The 22,353-nt window shown below is 43.3% G+C and overlaps 1 protein-coding gene across 4 annotated transcripts in view; it reads right to left on the bottom strand.

Moving 5' to 3' along the window:
- The window catches only part of LOC100075257 (complement decay-accelerating factor), a 51,753-nt gene that overhangs the window by 14,320 nt on the left and 15,080 nt on the right, over positions 1–22,353 (bottom strand). For 2 of the 4 annotated variants that reach the window (XM_029068189.2, XM_039912474.1), the window contains exons 4-10: positions 20,012–20,108; positions 17,268–17,353; positions 15,525–15,707; positions 14,318–14,503; positions 12,205–12,387; positions 10,633–10,815; positions 5,539–5,718 (exon numbers count right to left, since the gene is read on the bottom strand). In XM_029068189.2, the coding sequence (XP_028924022.2) occupies positions 5,539–5,718; positions 10,633–10,815; positions 12,205–12,387; positions 14,318–14,503; positions 15,525–15,707; positions 17,268–17,353; positions 20,012–20,108 (1,098 nt within the window). The remainder of the gene's footprint in view (positions 1–5,538; positions 5,719–10,632; positions 10,816–12,204; positions 12,388–14,317; positions 14,504–15,524; positions 15,708–17,267; positions 17,354–20,011; positions 20,109–22,353) is intronic. The other 2 variants (XM_039912475.1, XM_039912476.1) reach the window with 2 other exon arrangements.

Below are 22,353 nucleotides of genomic sequence, written 5' to 3'. Positions count from 1 at the left end.
ATTTGAAAGGCGAGAAACACACATAGGATAAAATATAAAGACAGATCCAATCCTGGGCAGTTTTTCTGGATGATTTTGTTGCCTCTCTCACAGTCCTTCTCTCCTCATCCTTAGATTGATTCTTGGGTACTTCGATATCCATGTGGACATTCCAGATAATCTCCCAGTGTCCACTTCCTCTCACTCCAACTCTGCAGACCTCCTGCTCTACCCCACCTTACCCACTCACCAAGTTGGATACACACTTGATCTCATTATCTCTAAATCACTGTGCAACCTCCAACCTCACCAACTCTGAAATCCTACTCTTGAATCATACATAACCTCCTTATTTGCCCCCTCTCTCTTACACTTCCCCACACAATTGTCCTGTCCTCTGACAGACACCTATGATCTCCTGACCACCTCCAATGATCCCATTTGAATTCCCTACCCAATCTCTCAATCAGTGGTGTTTATTGAGTTAGTACTGCATGCAGAGTGTTATCCTAGATGCTTGGGAGAGTACACTACAATAGAGAAGACGTGATCCCTGCCCACAAGGAGTTTACAGATTCTGCCCCGCTGAAAGGACAAATCCGCAATCTCAACTCTGCCCTCTCTCCTGGAACTCAGCTCCCTGGCTCTCCGATTTCTTCATCAACCTCATTCAGCACACCCCAACCCCTGGATCATCTTCACAGTTTGTTTCCTCCACTCATTTGTTCACACCATAGAGTCCTAATGGTGGAAATCCAGGCTCCAGGCTAAACTTGTCCACATGGAATTCATCCTCACTGACTATATTTCTGCTCTCTCTTCTGCCCATCAACACTACTCCTTCCTAATTAATTTCTATGCCTATTGCCTGCACTAATTACTCCAAACTTTTAACTCCCTCCTTAAATCCCCTGTGCTCCTAACTCTCCATCTCCTGCCCCGGTGACCTGGTCATCTATTTGACTAAATTAAATGCATCAAGTGTGAACTCCCCAGATCCCCAACTCACCTTTTTAGCTCATTCCCTTCCCCCAAACACTCTCTTATCCTGCCCAGCTCTCTCTCAAAAGATTTCTCACCAGTCTCCAAAATCTGTTGCCTTCATTTGCACGTACGACCATCCTTTGGCTTCCCTTTGCAGCTTATGAAAATACTTGTGCCAACTAATTTTCCCTCCCTGTCCACCATCTTCAACCAATAGGGCTCCTTCCCTTTCGCTTTCAAATATACCCACGGGTCCCCAATTCTTAAAGACCCTCTCTCAACTCCACTGCACCATTCGGCTATCATCCCATCTCCCTCCTACCATTTCTGTCCAAACTCCTTGAACGGGTTGCTTACACCTCCACTTCCTCTCTCTAAATCCCTTCTTGACCCTCTACAATATGACTTCCACCTGCTCCACTCCACTTTAACTGCTCTTTCCAAGGTCACCAGTGAACCCACTCTTTGCTAAATCTGAAGGATCCTATTCCACAGGAGATTGAAAGCTATTTGAGGGCACAGACCATCTTCGCCACCCTATTGCACTGCACTCTTTGAACTGCTTAATACAGTACTCTCCACAAAGTAAGCGCTCAAGATTGCTCTTGACTGCTTGATTGCTCCATCCTAATCCTCCTTGACTAGTCTCCTAGTGCTCCCCTTGGCAGCCTTTGACACGATGGACCATACCCTTCTCCAGGAAATACTACCTAACCTTGGCTTCACTGACACTGTCCTCTCCTGGTTCTCCTCTTACCTCTTCTTGGTCTCTTTAGTAGGCTCCTCATCTGCCCCTGTTCTCTCCCCCTCCCTCCAGGCTCGTATCTCCTCCTGCCTTCAGGACATCTCCACCTGGATGTCTGCTCACCACCTAAAACTCAACATGTCCAAGACTGAGCTCCTTATCTTCCCTCCCAAACCCTGTCCTCTCCCTGATTTCCCTGTCACTGTGGACAGCACTACCATCCTTCCGGGCTCAGAGGCCCACAACCCCGGTGTCATCCTTGACTCTGCTCTCTCATTCACCCCACATATCCAATCCGTCACCAAAACCTGCCGGTTCCACCTTCATAATATCGCCGAGATCCACCCTTTCCTCTCCATCCAAACTGCTACCTTGCTGGTACAAACTCATAATATCCCAATTGGATAATTGTGCCAGCCTCCTCTCTGATCTCCCATCCTCCTGTCTCTCCCCACTCCAGTGTATTCTTTATTCCACTGCCCAGATCATCTTCGTACAGAAATGCTCTGAGCATGTCACTCCCCTCCTCAAAAACCTCCAGTGATTGCCTATCATCCTTCACATGAAACAGAAACTCCTCACTCTTGGCTTCAAAGCTCTCCATCACTTCCCCCCTCCTACCTAACCTCCCTTCTTTTCTTCTACAGCCCACCCCATACACTCCGCTCCTCTGCTGCTAACCACCTTCACACCTGTCCCGCTGTCTATCCCTCACCCATGTCCTACCGCTGTCCTGGAATGCCCTCCCTCCTCACATCTGCCAAACTAACTCTATTCCCCTTTTCAAAGCCCTACTGGGAGCTCAATTCCTCCAGGAGGCCTTCCCAGACTGAGCCCTCCCTTCCTTCTGCTCCTCCCCCCCTCCCCATTCTCCCTTCTCCCACCCTCTTCTCTTCCCCCTTCCCCTCCCCACAGCACTGTGCATATTTGTATATATTACTACTCTATTTATTTTGTTAATGATGTGTATATATCTATGATTCTATTTGTCTTGATGATATTGACACCAGACTACTTGTTTTGTCTTCCGTTTTGTTTTGTTGTCTGTCTCCCCCATTTAGACGGTGAGCCCATTGTTGGGCAGGGATTGTCTCTGTTGCTGAATTGTACATTCCAAGCACTTAGTACAGTGCTCTGCACATAGTAAGCGCTCAAGAAATATGACTGACTGAATGAATGAATGAATCTGCCACTCCATTTCTAACTCTGGGGGTACCTCAAGGCTCAGTTCTGGGTCTCTTTCTATTCTCCACCTACACCTGCTCCCTAAGGGAGCTTAACTCTGTTAAAATAATTTATGACAATTCATTACATCTACTCACTTTTACAGGACAGAACAATTTGCCCCCACAGGGGAGGGGGGTTTTTTTAATAAGAAGATGGGATCTAATTGTTAAAGTTTCCTTCTTTAAATTGTTCAGCTCAATTTCACTCAAATGACTCTCTTAGAAAGTTCCTCTAAAAAGACAAACTATGTCAACTGACCTGAAGAAGAGCCGCTTGTTCCCTTTCCTCTGTTAGTTGTACCAGTCTTTTTAGTGGTTGTAGAGGAAGGACGAGATTTTTTAGTTGTCGGGGATTTTTTAGTTGTTGTAGAGGGTTCTTTAGTTGTCACAGGGAATTCTACAGTTGTTGTTGGGGCTTCACTAGGGGCCGTAGGAGGTTCTCTAGTGGTCAGAGGGGGCTTTCTAGTGGTTGTAGGAGGCTCTCTAGTGGTCAAAGGGGGTTCTCTAGTGGCCAAAGGGGGTTCTCCAGTGGCCGAAGTGGGTTCTCTAGGAGCCGAAGGGGGTTCTCCAGTGGCTGAAGGGGATTCTCTAGTGGCTGCAGGGGGTGCTCCAGTAGCCGAAGTGGGTTCTCTAGGAGCCAAAGGGGGTTCTGTAGTGGTCAAAGGGGGTTCCGTAGTGGCCACAGGGGGTTCCCTAGTGGTCGAAAGGGGTTCCCTAGTAGTCAAAGGGGGTTCCCTAGTAGTCGAAGAGGGCTCCCTAGTGGTCAAAGGGGGTTCCCTAGTGGTCAAAGAGGGGTCCCTAATGGTCAAAGAGGGATCCCTAGTGGCTAAAGAAGGATCCCTAGCAGCTGAAGGGAGGTCTTTATTGGTCATAGGGAGTTTTCTAATGGTTGAAGGGAGTTCTTTAGTGGTTGAAGGGAGTTCTTTAGTGGTCGAAGGGAGCTCTTTAGTGGTTGTAGGGGACACTTTACTGGTCGTAGGGGGTTCTTTAACTGTCAGAGAGGGTGATGTAGGAGTTTCTGTGCCAAAAGGAATTGCAGAAAAATGTTAAACACTACTATTCCAAATTCACTTTAAACCCAAACTACAGAAACAACAGGTTAGGAAATTAACTTTTAGGAAAATTGTAGCCCTTGCAGTTTGTTATAGTAATGATAATAACAATAATAGCACTTAAGTGCTTACTATGTGCCAAGCACTGCTCTAAGTGCTGGAGTAGATACAATCTAATTAGGTTGCACACAGTCCATATCCCACATGGGGCTTATATTCTTAATCCCCATTTAACAGATGAGGGAACTGAGACCCAGAGAAGTGAAGTGACTTGCCCTAGATCACACAGCAAACATGTGGAGGATCTGAGATTAGAACCCAGAAGGATTCTGACTCCCAGGCCTGGGCTCCATCCACAAAGCCATGCTGCTTTTACAGGAACTGAAGTGCTTCCTTAATGGTACCCTTAGCGAAAACGAAACCAAATTCATAGTCCAGAGCTAGAACCCTGACTTGATGTTTGAAGATTCAGTTCTAGTCTTAATCGAGTGCCTGCATGATCCCTCTTCCTTTGGCAAAAGAGCAGGGAAGGGAGAGGAAGTCAAGCATTACGCAGGGCCACTCTTGTCTGTAAACGGAAGCAGCGTGGCTTAGTGGAAAGAGCATGGACCTGGGAAACAGAGGACCTGGGATCTAATCTGGGCTCCATCAACTGCCTGCTGTGTGACCTTGGGCAAGTCACTTCACTTGCCTCAGTTTCCTCATCTGTAAAATGGGGGTTCAATATCTCCTACTTGGACTGTGAGCCCTATATGGAACAGGGCCTGTGTCCAGTCTGATTGATTTGGATCTACCCCAGGGCTTAGGACAGTTTTTGACGCAGAGTTAGTGCTTAATGAATACCCTAATTAGTATCATTTACTAAATGGTAGCAGAATGCTGTGGAGCACAGAGCCATGTCTTTCTTTCTCTTTGGGTAATGCCCATCTTCATGCCAGGTAAGAAAATGAGGTACAAGCAAGTGTCTTGGTGATCTGGCAAGGAATTGGGATTGGGGGTTGAATGCTCTCTCAGAGTTATGATGTCCTAATCAGAAGCTAACAGAGAGCGAGAGCTGCAGATTCTCCTTTTCCTCTTGACTTCCTCTCACCACTCCTTTTCCTGTCTTTGGGTTATATTTCTGAGTGGCCCAGTGGAAAATTCATGAAAAAATGAGGATCTAATTTTCACAGACTGTACCACTCACAGTGCCAATCCCTCCATATCTTTGTTCAATTATTAGCTGCTCCTCACAGTTTTAAATTAAGAATCGACAAGTATCGAACTCAACATAAAATCATCAGTTTCCCTACCGACCATCTATCAACGAAAGGTTTCGATTGGAGGCAGTTTGATTAAATGTCATTTCAGACTTACTGCCTGGTTTTCCTTAGGGTCTCGATTCAGACAGGAAAAAATACAGAAAGATATGGAGAGCACATCTTTAGAAATAGAGACAGTAATGAAACCGGGAACACGTATTGCCACACAAATTACCTTCGTATTTACAACACGGAAATTTTAAAAGCCATACAAATATATAGCAGCATTTTTTCCCAAAATTTGTCCTTACTGTGACAGACTGGAGGGGGAGGGATCCAGGTGCCGTTAGATTCACATTTAATATTTGGATTCCCTTCCATGGTGAATCCCGGGTTGCATCTAAATTGTAGTGTGGTTTGATACAAATAGGGTGGTGATTGTGACGACTCAACCACACGTCCATTTTTGACTTCTGGATTTTCACAGAAACCTAGAAAAAAAAATTAAGAATATGATGTGATGGGGGAAGAATAAAGGAGGAAGGAGATTACCTCCAATTATTGCATTTTTAAAAGATAGTGTTTCTTTTCAATTTTCTTTCCATATTTGAGATATGTCTAAAATACAGTTAAAATGAATCTTGAATGAAGTTACAATAATGAGCCCTTGGAGAAAATTATAAGATGTTAGCTATAATGTTTTTTGACATATACCAAAAAAGTTATAGGAACATTATCCAACCTTGGCTTCACCTGACACTGCCTCCGTGTTTTTTTGGTCAGTTGTTTTTTTATGGTATTTGTTAAGTACTTACTATGTTCCAGGCACTGTATTAAGTAGTGGAATAGATACACACTAATCAGAGTGGACACCGTTCATGTCCCCAAGGGGCTCACAGCGTGGCTCAGTGGCAAGAGCACGGGCTTGGGAGTCAGAGGTCATGGGTTCAAATCCCTGATCCACCACTTGTCAGCTGTGTGACTTTAGGCAACTCACTTAACTTTTCTGGGCCTCAGTTCCCTCATCTGTAAAATGGGGATTAAGACTTTGAGCCCCACATGGGACAACCTGATCACCTTGTATCCCCCCAGTGCTTAGAACAGTGCTTTGCACATAGTAAGCACTTAACAAAGACCATTATTATTAAAGAAGCAGCATGGCTCAGTGGAAAGAGCCTGGGCTTGGGAGTCAGAGGTCATGGGTTTGAATCCCGGCTCCGCCACTTGTCAGCTGTGTGACTGTGGGCAAGTCACTTAACTTCTCTGGGCCTCATTTACCTCATCTGTAAAATGGAATTAACTGTGAGCCTCACATGGGACAACCTGATTACCCTGTATCTACCCCCATGCTTAGAACAGTGCTCTGCACATAGTAAGCGCTTAACAAATACCAACATTATCATTATTATTAATCCCCATTTTACAGATAAGGTAACAGAGGCACAGAGAAGTGAAGTGACTTATCCAAGGTCACACAGAAAACAAGTCACTCACTCCCTTTGCTCTCCCCACCTCCGCCCCCCCACCCCACAGCACTTATGTATAGATGTATATATCTATAATTTTATAATTTCATTTATTTATATTGATACCAATATAAATTGGTGTCTGTCTCTCTCTCTCCCCGCAACCCCTCTGCCTAAGACTGTGAGCTCGTTGTGGGGAGGGATTGTCTCTCTTTTTTGCTGTATTGTACTTTCTAAGCACTTAGCACAGTGCTCTGCACACAGTAAGCACTCAATAAATATGACTGAATGAAGCAACACAGATTAGAACTGAGCTTCTTCTGACTCCCAGATCCGTGCTCAGAACTGGTATTGGGGGCTGAATGCTCTCTCAGAGTTAACATGTCCTAACCAGAAGCTAACAAACAATGAGCGCTGCAGATTCCAGATTCTCCTTTTCCTCTTGACCTCTTCTCACCACTTCTTATCCGGTCCTCGGAGTTATATTCCTGATGAACTCAATGGAAATTTCATGGAAAAATGAATAAGGATATAAATATGCAGAAAGTTTCATCAACTCTAAAGCGTTCACAGATCACACCATCCAGAGGGCCAGTCCCTCCTTATCTCTGTCCAGTTACAAACTGCTCTCCATGATTTTAAACTAAAAATCGACAAGAACTCAACATGAATTAGGCAAAGTTTCTCTTTTCTTGTATTTTTTCTCTACTTCCCCATTTCACCCTAAGTTTTACCTGCTATTACGTAGTCAGAAAAAATAATTCTTGTTTCTCTCCTGGTTCTCCTCCTATCTCTCTGGTCGTTCATTCTCAATCCCTTTCGGGGGCTCCTCCTCTGCCTCCCACTCCCTAATTGTGGGAGTTCTTCAAGGCTCAGTTCAGTTCTCTTCTCCATCTATACCCACTCCCTTGGAGAACTCCTTTGTTCCCCTGGCTTCAACTTCAAGCACTTAATACAGAGAGCTCATTGTGGACAGGTAATGTGCCTGTTTGTTGTTACACTGTACTCTCCCAAGTGCTTAGTACAGTGCCCTGCACACAGTAAGCACTCAAAAAATATGATTGAATGAATGAGCAGTAAATACTCAATAAATATGATTGACTGATTATCATCTTCACGAGGATGATTCCCAAATCTACATCTGCTGTCTCACATTTCCTCCTGCCTTCAGGACAACTCTACTGGCTGACCTGCCAACACTTCAAAATGAACATATCCAAAACAGAACTCTTCATCTTCCCACCAAAACCCTGTCATCCCTCTGACTTTCCCATCCCTGGGGACAGCAAACTGTCTCACAAGCCCATAAATCTGGTATTATCCTCAAGTCATCTCTTTCATTCTACTCACATATTCATTCTGTCACCAAATCCTGTTGGTTTAAACCTTTACATCACTAAAATCCACCTTTTCCTCTCCATCCAAACTACTACCATATTCATCCAAATACTTATCCTGTCCCATCTTGATTACTGCATCAGCCTCCTTGCCGACCTCCTTGCCTCTCCCCACTTCATTAGGCTCCCTGGTTCATTTTTCTACAAAACCATTTAGTACATGTTTTTCCACTCTCAAGAAACTCCAGTGTTGCCCATCCACCTCTGCATCAAACTGAAACTCTTTATCAATGGCTTTAAAGCACTCAATCCCCTAACCCCATCAGAGAAGCAGCATGGCTCAGTGGAAAGAGCCCGGGCTTGGGAGTCCGAGGTCATGGGTTTGAATCCAGGCTCTCCCACTTGTCAGCTGTGTGACTATGGGCAAGTCACAACTTCTCTGGGCCTCAGTTCCCTCATCCGTAAAATGGGGATTAAGACTGTAAGCCTCACGTGGGACAACCTGATTACCCTGTATCTACCCCAGCGCTTAGAACAGTGCTCTGCATATAGTAAGTGCTTATCAAATACCAACGTTATTATTATTACCTCATTCTCTGATTTCCTGCTAGAACCCAAGCCCACACACTTCACTCCTCTAATGCCAACTTACCCACAGCACTTCATTCTCTTCTATCTCGCCGCTGATCCCTCATCCACATCCCGCATCTGGCCTGGAATGACCTCCCTCTTCATTTCAGACAGATGTAACTCTCCCCACCTTCAAAGCCTTATAGAAAGCACGTCTCCTCCAAGAGGCCATCTCCAACTAAGCCCTCATCTCCTCTTCTCCCAATCCTTTTCTCATCAACCTTTCACTTGGATTTGCATCCTTTTTTACCCACCCTCAGCCCCACAGCACATGTGTACGTATCCACAATTTTTTTATATAAATGTCTGTCTCCCCCTCTAGACTGCAAGCTCATTGTGGGCAGGGAATGGGTCTGCCAACTCTATTCTATTATTCTCTTTCAAGCATTTAGTACAGCGCTCTGCACACCGTAAGTACTAAATAAATACGATCGTTTGATTGGATGACTTGAAAACAAACATGGGATGGTGATACAGTTTTAAAAAAACTAAATTACAAATTATCAGAGAAATTTAAAAAATAGAGTGGCAATTTTTAGGTTTAGTTTACCTTCTACACCTAGAGCAAAGATCAGGTATGCACAAATACCTGAATATAGTCCCAATCTCTCCTTTTTTATGGCATTATTAAGTGCTTACTATGTGCCAGGCATAGATACAAGCTAAATAGGTTGAACACAGTCCCTGTTCCACATGGAGTTCACAGTTTTAATCCCCATTCTACAGATGAGGTAACAGAGGCCCAGAGAAGTGTGGTGACTTGACCAAGGTCACACAGCTGACAAATGACAGAGTCTTGACTCCCAGACCCATGCTCTATCCACGAAGCTACACTGTTTCATTCTATCCCGTCATCTCCCAATCCACCCTAAGGCAACATCTTCAAGTTTTTCTTTGACCATGACACCTTCCTCTTCAGATTGCTACACTAGAACATCTTTTATCCTGGTTTAACTAGAGGGTCAGCCTCCTCACTGACCTCTGGCCTCCAGTCTCGCCTCTCCAATCCATATTTCATTCTGCAGCCAGATATTTCCCTAAAAAGTCATTCTGCACACGTCTCCCCACTCCACAACATACTTCAGTGGTTGCCTATTCCTCTCCACATCAAGCAGAAACTCCTGAGCCTCAGTTAAGACACTGAATCATCACTCTCGCTCCTAAATGTCCATTCTTTTCACCCACTATATTTCAGCTTACCTGCTTCATTCCCCCTCAAGCTAACCTATTCACAATACCTCATTCTTAGCTCTCTTCTAGCCTCTCCCATCAACTTCTCAGATCCCTCCGCACACCTGAAACTCTCCCTCTTCGGCTCAACAGACAGGCCACTCCTCTCCCTATCATCAAAGACCTTCTGAATTTATATCCCCTCCAGAAGGCCTTCCCCAGTTCATTTCTAATCCCCCACTTTATATCCTCCACAACTGGCATTTCATAACTTCCAGTGTAGGGAGGGAACGTGTCTACCAACTCTGTTGTACTGTACTCTCCCAAGCACGTAGTACAGTGCTCTGCACACAGTAACCACTCAGTAAATATGACTGGTTGAAAAGGAGAGCAACAGATTGTTATTGCTTCCTATGATAAAGAGAATTCAGGCTTTTTAATATTTTTCATTCATTTCTAAGGCCATCTCTACTTTGAATTCACCAAATATTCAGCTTTATTGATTTTTTGCTTAGTTGCAATTTCTTCAACATTTCAACTCACCCTAAAAGATGTTTCCCTCGTCACTCACCTTCAAATAGTTCAAGTGAGCACTAAGTAGAAGGGGATCGTGTCTACCAATTTGTTATATTGTTATTGTTGTACCCCCCCAAAAGGGCTTAGTACAGTGCTCTGCAAACAGTAAGCACACGATACCACTGATTGATTTATTCACTGACTGAAGTACCTCATTACAGACATGACAATCTCATTACTCTTCCCCTCTGCACCAAATTCCACTCCTATGCTGCTAGCTAATCACCTTTACATCCTGGGGGAGGGCCACTCCAGCTTCCAACATCTTCACAAACAAGATCTCTGTTTCCAATAAGTGAGAAACCTTTCTCACAGGTATAAGACACCGATGCTCCAGGTACAAACTCTTCACTTTTTTTTCGTTGCCATGTTCCATGGACAATATTTGGAGGTGGAGGGCACAAAATGGCTAAAGAAAATGACCAAGTCAAGCATGGGATGGTGAACAGTTTAAAAATTTGAATTGAATCACAGATCATCAATGAAATTTGAAAAAATCAGAGTTGCAATTTAGGGGTTTGATTTACTCACTATATCACAAATTATCAAAGAAATTGGAAAAAATCAGAATTGCAATCTGGGGGTTTGATTTACCCGCTACATCTGGAGCAAAGATCACTTATGCACAAATACCTGAAAACAGACCTGATCTCCCCTTCTGTCTCATCTTCCCCCAATCCAGCTTAAGTCAACATCCTCATGTTTTGTTCTGACCCTGTCACCTACCTATTCAGATCTCTACACTGGAACCTCTTTTATCCTGGGTGGACTACCGCATGTCAGTCTCCTCCCCAACATCCGGCCTCCAGTCTCTCCTCTCCAATCCATATTTCATTCTGCTGCCAGAAATTTCCCTAAAAGGTTATTCTGCGCACATCTCCCTACTCCTCAACATACTCCAATGGCTGCCCATTCCTCTCCACATCCAGCAGAAACTCCTGAACCTTGGTTAAAACACTCAATCATCATTTTCCCTCCTACCAGTTCATTCTTTTCACCCACTGCATCTCAGCTTGACTGTTTGAAATCTCCTCAAGCTAACCTATTCACAGTACTTCATTCTAGTCCCTCCCACCTCTTGCTCAGACCCCTCCCCTACCTGAAACTCTCCCTCTTCTCAGTTGAAAGACAGACCACTGCTCTCCCCAGCTTCAAAGACTTCTGAATTCACATCCCCTCCAGGAGGCCTTCCTCTCCTCAAATTAATTTCGAATCCCCCACTTACATCCTTCACAATTGGCACTTCAGAACTTCCACTGTCGGCAGGGAATGTGTCTACCTACTCTGTTGTACTGTCCTCTCCTAAGCATTTAGTACAGTGTTCTATACACAGTAACCACTCAATAAATACGATTGCTTGATTGAAGAAGATAGCAAGAGAGTGCTAATGCTTCCAGTGATGAAGAGAATTCAGGCTTTTTAATATTTTTCATTCACCTCAAAGGCCATCTCTACTTTGAATCCACCAAGAATTCAGCTTTACTGATTTTATTGAGTAGTTTTCATTTCTTTATCATTTCAACTCCTACTAACAAAATGTTTCCCTACTGTTACTCTCACCCCCAAATAGTTCAAGTGAACATTATGTAAGCAGGGAATGTATCTCCCATCTCTGTTACATTATCATTGTACTCTCCTAAGTGCCTAGTAAATTGCTCCACACACAGTAAACCCTCAATAAATACCATTGATTGATTGATTGATTGATTGATTGATTGAAGTACCTCATTACAGACATTACAGCGTCATTACTCTTCCCTCTGTTACCCATTCCACTCCTATCATGTTAGCTATTCACCTTTACATTCTGGGGGAGGGCCACTCCAACTTCCAACATCTCCACACACAAGATCTCTGTTTCCAATAAGTGAGAAACCTTTCTCACAGGTATAAGACACCAATGCTCCAGGTACAAACTCTTCACTTCTATTTCGTTGCCATGTTCCATGGGTAATATTTGGAGGTGGAGGGCACAAAATGGCTAAAGAAAATGACCAAGTCAATTTGCAAACAAGCAGGGGGTGGTGATGCAGTTTAAAAATTTAACTAAATTACAAATTACCAAATAAATAATTCAAAAAATAGAGTTGCAATTTGGGGGTTTGGCTTACCCTTTAAACCTAAAGCAAAGATCAGTTATGCACAAATACCTGAAAACAGTCCTGATCTCTCCTGTCCCATCTTCCCTCAATCCATTTTAAGTCAACCTCCTCAAGCTTTGCTTGACACCTCCCTCTTCAGATCGTTACACTGAAACATACTGTATCCTGGCTTGACTACCTTGTCAGCCTCCTCACCGACCTCCAGCTTCCAGTGTCTTTTTCCAATCCATAGTTCCTTCTGTTACCAGACAAGTTTCTAAAACACCCTTCTGCACACCTCTTCCCACTCCTCAACATATCCCAGTGGCTGCCCATTCCTTTCTACATCAAGCAGAAACTCCTGACCCTCAACTTAAGACCCTCAATCATCCCTCTTCTTCCCACATGTCCATTCTTTTCACCTGCTCCATCTCACTTGCCTGCTTCATTCCCCCTCAAGCTTACCTTTTCACAGTACCTCATTCTAATCTCTCCCATCTCTTGCTCAGATCCCTCCCCTGCCTTGAGCTCTCTCCCCCACTTTGCACTCAATAGACCACCGCTCACCCCATTTTTCAAGACTTTCTGAGTTTACATCCCCCTCCAGGAGGCCTTCGCTGATTAATTTATAATCTCCCCAATATATATCCTCAATTGGCATTTCAGAACTTCATTTTGGGCAGGGAATGTGTGAGCACTCAATAAGTAATATTATTTGTTAAGTGCTTACTAAGGGTCAAGCACTGTTCTAAGCACTGGGGCAGGTACAAGCTAATCAGGTTGGACACAGTCCCTGTCCCACAAGGGGCTCACAGTCTTAGATACAATAATGCAATACAATTGACTCTGTACCAACTAGGCTCTACCACGTGTGTACATCTCTCTATACTGTATTACTTCCTGCCATCTGTAAACTATTTTAATTTACAGTGCATTGAAAACTCGTTAGGGGCAGGGGTCATGTCTACTCAATTCTTTGCCTTTTCCCCAGTGCTTAGTACAGTGTTCACTAAGAACTGATTGATCTCAATTTTTCAATGTAAAAAATCCAACTTTGAATTCAAAGGGCCTTCAAAGCTCTTCAGCCCATGGCCACACTTTCGTCACCGCTCCCAATCTTCCAAGAGCCCATGATTCATAGGGTCACGCCCTCCCTTTCTTGTCCTAGTTACTCACTGCTCTCCACTTTGACAAACCACAAATTTACAAATATCTGTTTTCAACATGGATTAGCCTAAGCTTCCAAGGAAAATACAAGTGCTCATAAAATACCCAATTACAAAATCTTTGAATGTAGGCAGACTTGAACTTGACGATTTATTTTTACACCTACTTCCTGATTTTCCTTAGGATCTCAATTCAAATCAGATGAAATACAGAAAGGCACAAAGAGCATAACTTCAAAAATAGAGACAGTAATAGAACTTTGAACACGTGTGTGACCTTGGGCAATGTCTATAATTTGTTTATATTGTCTGTAATTTATTTCTTTATATTAATGTCTGTCTCCCCCTCTAGGACTGTAAACTCACTGTGGGCAGGGAATCTGTTTATTACTGTACTCTACTCTCCCAAGCTCTTAGTACAGTGCTCTGCATAGAGTAAACACCCAGTAAATACGATTGAATGAATGAATTGGGCAAGTCACATCACTTCTCTGTGCCTCAGTTCCCTCAACTGTAAAATTAGCTTGATTAGCTTGTATCTACCCTAGTGCTTAGAACAGTGGTTGATGCATAATAATATCTCTGGAAAAAAACCCTTTACATTTACAATACAAAGATCTTAAAAGCAGTGCAAACATAAAGCCCCAATTTTCCCAACATTTACCCATTTTGAGACATTTTGGAGGATCAGGGGTCCATGTGCTGTTAGATTCACAAGTGATTTTTGCACTCCCTTCCAAGGTGAATCCAGATTTACAACTAAAGATTAGTGTAGCTTTATATGAATAAGGTGGTCTTGATGGATTAACCGGAATTCCATTTTCGACTACTGGATTTTCACAGGAAACAACTGGAAAAAGAAAACAAAAAACATAAAACAAAATTATGTACTGGGGAAGGAGTAAAGGAAAAAGGAGACAGTATACGGTGTTTCTTTACAATTATCTTTCCATATCTGAGAGATATCCACAACACAGCTGTCGAATGGAACTCAATTGATAGGAAATAAACCATACTTATTGAGCGCTTTCTGGGTGCAGAGCACTGTACTAAGCACTTGGGAGAAAATGACATTCCAAAAATGAGCCATTGGAGAAACAAGAGCCCACCTTCATTTGCTAGGTATAATATGTTTTATTATACCATATATACCAAAATATTTTTATCTGCATGACTGTCTCTAATAATAATAATAATGTTGGTATTTGTTAAGCACTTACTATGTTCAGAGCGCTGTTCTAAGCACTGGGGTAGATACAGGGTAATCAGGTTGCCCCACATGAGGCTCACAGTTAATCCCCATTTTACAGATGAGGTAACTGAGGCACCGAGAAGTTAAGTGACTTGCCCACAGTCACACAGCTGACAAGTAGCAGAGTCGGGATTCAAACTCATTACCTCTGACTCCAAAGCCCGGGCTCTTTCCACTAAGCCATGCTGCTTCTCAGCCATGCTGCTTCTCTCTACTGATAATTCAATTTTCTTTATTGCTGAAATTTAATTTTTTTTGTCATTTCAACTCATTCTAACAAACTGTCTCCTGTCACTACCACCTCCCAATCCCAAATAAAGTGAACAGTAAGTAATTCTATTACTTGATCCTTGATATCTTGATTCTATTTATTGCCATTGTTCTTGTCTGTCTCCTCTGATTAGACTGTAAGCCCATCAAAGGGCAGGGACTGTCTCTATCTGTTGCCGATTTGTACATTCCAAGCGCTTAGTATAGTGTTCTGCATATAGTAAGCGCTCAGTAAATACTATTGAATGAATGAAAGTAATTCATTACAGATATACACAGCTAACTCTTCCCCTCTGCAACGCATTACACACATCTCAATCAATGGTATTGCCCATAGGCAGCTATTCACCTTTACATTCTGGGGGAGGGCTGTTCCAGGTTCCATCACTGCCACAAACAAGATCTTTGTTTCCAACAAGTGAGAAACCTCTGTCACAGGTATAAGGCACTGATGCTCCAACTGGATACTCATCATTTTCATTCGGCTGCCACAATCCGTTGGCAATATTTGGAGGTGAAGGGCACAAAATGGCTAAAGGAAAGAATTTCAAATCAACTTGAACACAAGCACGGGTAATGAAAAGGTTTTTAAAAAAAAATCAAAATAGATTATGAATTCTCAAAAAGATTCTGGAGTTGCTCAAAGTAGGATATGCATTCTCAGAGATTCCAAAAGTGGACCCGCAGTTTTGGGGCTTGCTTTATCCTCTACTCCTAGATCAAAGATCAGATGGACCCATAAACTTGAAAACAGCTCTTGATTTTAAGATACTTGATCTCTCCTGCCCCACATTTCCTCCATCCATCCTCCGTTCATTTGCTCAAGTTGACTTTGACCAGAAACCTCTCTCTTCAGATCCCAACCCTGGCACTTGTCTTATCCTGGCTTGATTACTCCATCAGTCTCCTCACCGTCTTCCCTGCTTCTAGTCTCTCTTCTCTCCAATCCATATTTCATTCTACTGCCCAGACCATTTTCCCAAAACATCATTCTGTACATGCCTCCCCACTCCTCAAACAACTCCAATGGCTGCCCATTCCTCTCTGCATCAAGCAGAAACTCCTATCGAATTAAAACACTCAATCACTTAAAATACTTTCCTTCCCACACGTCCATTCTCTTCACCCAAGACATCTCAGATTGCCATTTTGTCCTCTCCCCGGCCAGCCATCTCCCCCTGTCTGGAACTTTCTCTTTCTTCCCATCAGGTAGACAGCTGCTCTCCCCATCTTCAAATACCTCCTGAAATAACATCTCCTGCAGGTAGCTTTCCCTGATTAGAAAGTTCTAATAATAATCATAATAATAAGTATGGTACTTATTAAAACGCTAACTATGTGCCAAGCACTCTTCTAAGCACTGGGGTAGATACAAGTTAATCAGGTTGGGCACAGCCCCTGTCCCACATGGGGCTCACACTTTTTATCCTTTTTCAGATGAGGTAACAGAGGCACAGGGAAGTTAGGTGATTTGCCCAAGGTCACCCAGCTGACATGTGACGGAGCCAGGATTAGAACCCAGGTCTTCTGACTCCCAGCCCATGCTTTATCCACTAAACCATGCTGTTTCCATCTTATATCCTTCCAACTGGCACGTTAGCACTTCCATGTCATCTAAGCACTTGGGTATTCATCCCCCACCCTCCCCAGAGCACCTGTATGCATATCTGTATACTCAATTACAGCTTCCAATCTGTAATTTCTTAGAGTCGATCTCCCCTGCTAGACTGTAAACTCCTTGAGGGCAGGTTCCATGTCTGATCATTCTTTTTACTCTCCCCAAGGGCTTAGGAGCAGCATGGCCAAGCAAAAAGAGCATGGGCTCGGGAATCAGAGGATCTGGGTTTTAATCCTGGCTTCACCACTTGTTTGCCATATGACCTTGGGAAAGTCGCTTAACTTCTCTGTGGATCTCTTACCTCTTCTGTAAAATGGGAATTAAAACTATGAGCCCCATGTGGGACATGGACCAGGTAAAATCTTATATTTACCCTAGTGCTTAGTACAGTGTCTGACACATAGTAAGCACTAAAATACCATTTTTTTAAAAATCTACTCAAAACACAATTAATTGTTTCTGTTACTCTCTTACGTGCACATTCTGGATGTGAATTACTCCAGGCCAGCTTGTTGTCAACTAACTCACAGGTGCTGGAATGATCCCCAATCAATTTGTACCTGAGAGGGAAAGGAGAAAGAGGGGAGGGGGATAAAATACTTCCTGATTTCATTCAGAAGTTTAGAAACATCATCATCTCACAGTATTTTATGGGTTTTTTGCTTTATTTTTCCTGCCAACATATGGATTTTTTTTTTGCCTGCTCTTCAGAAAGGAAGGCAATATATACAAAGGAAATGTTTTCAAGTGAGTACAACTCTCTGCACACAGTAAGCGCTCAATAAATACGACTGAATGAACTCATTGCTGCCTAGCTGAGACACAAAGGTCTCCTCTAGCAGCCTTTAATGGGAAGATGTTGGAATTTCCCAGTAGTCCCAGGCTGTTTTATGTAGATTTCAAGACCACCCCTGCTCAGGACAAGAGAATTCTCATTGATTTAGGCAGGATAGAGTTGGGATAGAGGGAGCCACAGGGAGGGAGCTGAAGGCAGTGGGGAGAAAGACAAATGACAACAACAATTAATAATAATGATGATAATAATATTTATTCAGTTCTTACTATAGGCCAAGCACTGTACTAAGCACTGGGAGAATATAACAGAATTGGTAGACACATCCCCTGTCCACTGCAAATCTAGTCAGGGAGAAAAGAAGTGAAGTGACTTGCTTAAGATCACACAGCAGACAAGTGGCAGGGCTGGGATTAGAACCCAAGTCCTCTGACTCCCAGGCCTACGCTCTTTCCACCAGGCCATGCTAATTCTCTATTAAAGCCAGAGAAGAGGGAGAGAGGGAATGGAAGGACAGCGAATCCATATCTTCTGCCCGGCCACTGTCTTCTCTGTGTCCATGGCCAGCGTAAGGGCAGGGTTTATAATTATAATAAAAATAATAATGATAATAATAATAACTATGCTATTTGTTCAGTGCTTACTACATGCCAGGAACTCTCCTAAGCGCTGTGGTGGATACAAACAATTCAGGTTGGACACGGTCCTTGTCTCACATGGAGTTCACAGTCTTAATCCCCATTTTACAGATGAGGGAACTGAGGCACAAGGAAGTAATGGTAATAATAATAATGATGGCATTTAAGTGTCTATTATGTGCCAGGCACCGTACTAAGTGCTGGGGTGGATACAAGCAAATCAGGTTGGACCCAATTCCTTTCCCATGTGGGGCTCACAGTCTCATTCCTATTTGGTAGAGGAGGTAACTGAGGCCCAGAGAGGTGAAGTGATTTGCCCAAGGTCACACAGCAGAGAAGTGGCAGAGCCAGGATTAGAACCCAGGTCCTTCTGACTCCCAGGCCTGTGCTCTATCCATTAGGCCACACTGCCTCTCTGAAGGACTATGCCACTCAGCGTAATGTGGGCCAGGCTACCCAAGGCCAAGAGCAGTAGCCCCAGCAGTACATCGGGGCCCAATGAATCCAGTGGTCTGCAAGCCAGGCTCCACAGGGCTTAGGCAATGGCAGCTCTCCAAGTCCCAGACCACATAGGCTATAATGAGCTCGGCTTGCAGGGCCTGGCCTACAAATCTCACCAAAGTTCTGAGAGATGATACCGAGGAGAGGGGAACTGAACAAAAAGTAGAGTTTATTTTGGGAACAAAAAAAAAAGAGAGAGAATTCAAGAGCTAGCCTACGTTTAGCACACTGTATTCGAGCTTATGCTAACCTCAGAGGCTTAGCATTCCCCTTCCCTGCCAAAAGTGAGAGCAGCATGGCCTAATGGAAAGAGCACGAGCTTGGGAGTTGGAGGACCTGGATTTTAATCCCGGCTCTGCTACTCATCTGCTGTGGGACCTCAGGCAAGTCACTTCACTTCTCTGTGCCTCAGTTCCCTCATCTGAAAATGGGGAGTAAATTTTACTCCCTCCTATTTAGACTATGAGTCCTAAGGGGAACAGGGACTGCATCCAAACTGATTAACCTTAATCTGCCCCAGTGTTTAGCACGGTACCTGGCGCAGAGTAAGTGCTTAACAAATACCTTGGAAAAAAATGGAAATACACTAAACCTGGAAATACGTTTGACTTGCTCTACATTCAGGCTCAGATGGATATAGCTCTGAAACATGGTTTTGATCTGAAAAAATAGAAAATGAATGGCTATGGAATCAGACTTAGAATTTAGGCACTTATTGAGTTGCTAGAATATACTCGACATGAAAGAACTACAATGAAATATTTGTTTTGGTTAAATTTTAGGCTCCAAAACAAACGGTAGGACCTCCTAATATGAAATATTTCTGATCTTTTGATGATGATGATGATGATGTCCTACAAATAGGTTTTGTTCCCTGAATATCATTAAGGAATATTCAGTATACGGGACCAAAAAACATCACTGTTTCATCACTATTATGTTCTTCTTGGACATGGCAACCTACATACTGGACATCCCAGCAGCTCTACTTAGTTCATTCTACAAAATGCCAACTTGATTATTGGTCACCCAGGTCCTTTAGCACCAAACTGCAAGATGTCTTTCTTCCCCCTCACCTCCCCAACGGTATTGGTTAAGCACTTATTTCATGCAAGGCACTGTGAACTCAGTGTGGGAGCAGATAAAAGCTCCCAAAAGCCTCCTTTGATGCATTAAGAGATTAAAGGAGGCTTCAGCACTAGGCCAGATCCAAAATTCTTGAGTTAGGGTCCAGTTTCGCCCCTCACTTTGCTGATCTGTATTTGGATGTAAACTTAGCAACTCACCCGGCGTTACAGCTGAAGTGGATGACTGAGCCGAACAGTATATCAGTTATATGAACTTGACCATTCGGTAGGTCGGGAGGAGAAGGACACTGTTTTCCTAGAAGAGAATAAGGAGATAAACTTTTACTGCACATAATGATGACTTTATTGATAAATATATATACGTAGCTCATTATGGGAAGGGAACATATCTACCAACTCTGTAGGGCTGTATTCTCCCAAGCTCTTAGTACACTGCTCTGCACACAGTAAGTGCTCCATAAATATGATTGATTGATGGATCACACACACCACACACATGTGTATATTAATTAGCTGGATTGATTCAGCAAACAGCAGTCCGTGGCCACAAATTTAAAAAAAGGCTGCATGCCTAAGATAACACAGTTCAATATCTATGCTTTTCTAACAGTGCTATCATGGTGTGACATTATTTCTTAAAAATTGTTTATGCAAGTTCTTGGGAGTAACGCTCAAAAGGCTGAATGGGAAACGTCTTGTCTTGTCTCATGCCGTCGAGTCGTTTCCGACCCATAGCGACCTACGGATGCATCTCTCCCAGAACGCCCCACTCTCCATCTGCGATCGTTCTGGTAGTGGATTCATAGAGTTTTCTTGGTAGAGATCAATAAAGATGGAGAGACACTGAATCTACCATCAGCAGACAACTGTGTAGGAGTCATCGAAAACCTTACAATAGTGGAGAGAAAAATGTAACCGTAGAACGGAACTCCCTTAAAATTATACTGGAAATATATACCGCCAAGATAAAAATTGGACCAATATACTATGTTGAGGGTTCCAAGATGATAAGCAGTAAAGCAATGCAAGGCTATGACAGCTATGAACAGCTAGGATATCTGCCAAAGAATATTAATATCTTTGATGATGCATGCAGCAGAAGAAAGACAAGAAGGGCAAGGTTCAGCTGGATTAAAAATATTATTACTGTGAGTAAAAAGAAACAAGGATAGTTCAGTGTGTGGCTTGGTGGATATACCACGGGCCTGGGAGTCAGAAGGACCTGGTTCTAATCCCAGCTCCACCACGTCTGCTGTATGACCTCGGGCTAGTTACTTTACTTCTCTGTGCCTCAGTTACCTCATCTGTAAAATGGATATTAAGACTGTTGAGCCCCATGAGGGACAGGGACTGTGTCCAAACTGATTAACTTGTATCTAACCCAGTGCCTTAAAAGAGCCTAACAAGTATCAATATTATAATTCCCTTGTTCTTGCACCCAGGATATTGGTCATCATCACTCAATCACATTTATTGAATGGTTACTGTGTGCCGACCACTGTACTAAGCACTTGGGAGAGTACAATATAACAGAGTTGATTAGTCGTGTTCCCTGCCCATCACAAGCTTACAGCCAAGAGAGGGAGACGGATATGAATACAAATAAATAAATTATGCATATGTACATAAGATCAACCACTCTAGCCAGAACGAATCACAAATAATGCAGAGAGTATGGAATGGAGTGTATATTTAGAGGGACTTTATGCAAGTATGTACTGAACCAAGAATTACAGCCACACCCAGGAATAGCAGAACTAGAGTTGGTAATTTACAGCACTAAGCAACAGAGGGAGTTGGCGTGAGGCTCCACAGTCAGGACGGAAAAATAGACAGGTGGCTATTTTGTCCCATAGAGGCTTCTCCTCGACGATAATAAGTTTTCATTATGGTACTTGTTAAGTGCTTATTATGAGCCCAAGCCCTGTTCTAAGCATTTGGTTAAATACAAGTTAATCGCAATAGGCACAGTTCCTGTCCCACATGAGGCTCACAGTCTAAGGAGGAGGAAGTAGGATTGAATCTGCATTTTACAGATGAGGTAACAGAGGCCAAGAGAAGTGAAGCGACTTGCCCAAGGTCACACGATAGACAGGTGACAGAGGCGGGTTTAGAACCCTGGTCCTTCTGACTCCCAAGACCTTGCTCTATCCACACTGCTTCTCTAGATGAACTAGAGCTGTTGGCTGGGCTCACACATTGGGAAGCAGTGTGGCTTAGTGGAAAGAGCCTGGGCTTCGGAGTCAGAGGTCATGGGTTCGACTCCCGGCTCTGCCACTTGTCAGCTGTGTGACTGTGGGCAAGTCACTTAACTTCTCTGTGCCTCAGTTACCTCATCTGTAAAATGGGGATTAACTGCGAGCCTCACGTGGGACAACCTGATTACCCTGTATCTCCCCAAATGCTTAGAACAGTGCTCGGCACATAGTAAGCGCTTAACAAATACCAACATTATTATTATTATTATAAAACACTGCAATAAACCTATCATGTAGCCTCTATTTCAACTTGTAGAAAAAGGATCAAATCGATACCATTCT

The sequence above is a fragment of the Ornithorhynchus anatinus genome, chromosome 7 (genome assembly GCF_004115215.2).
Source record: "Ornithorhynchus anatinus isolate Pmale09 chromosome 7, mOrnAna1.pri.v4, whole genome shotgun sequence".
Classification (NCBI taxonomy): domain Eukaryota; kingdom Metazoa; phylum Chordata; class Mammalia; order Monotremata; family Ornithorhynchidae; genus Ornithorhynchus; species Ornithorhynchus anatinus.
Note: the sequence above shows the minus strand (reverse complement) of the source record. Positions and strands in the feature narration are given on the sequence as shown.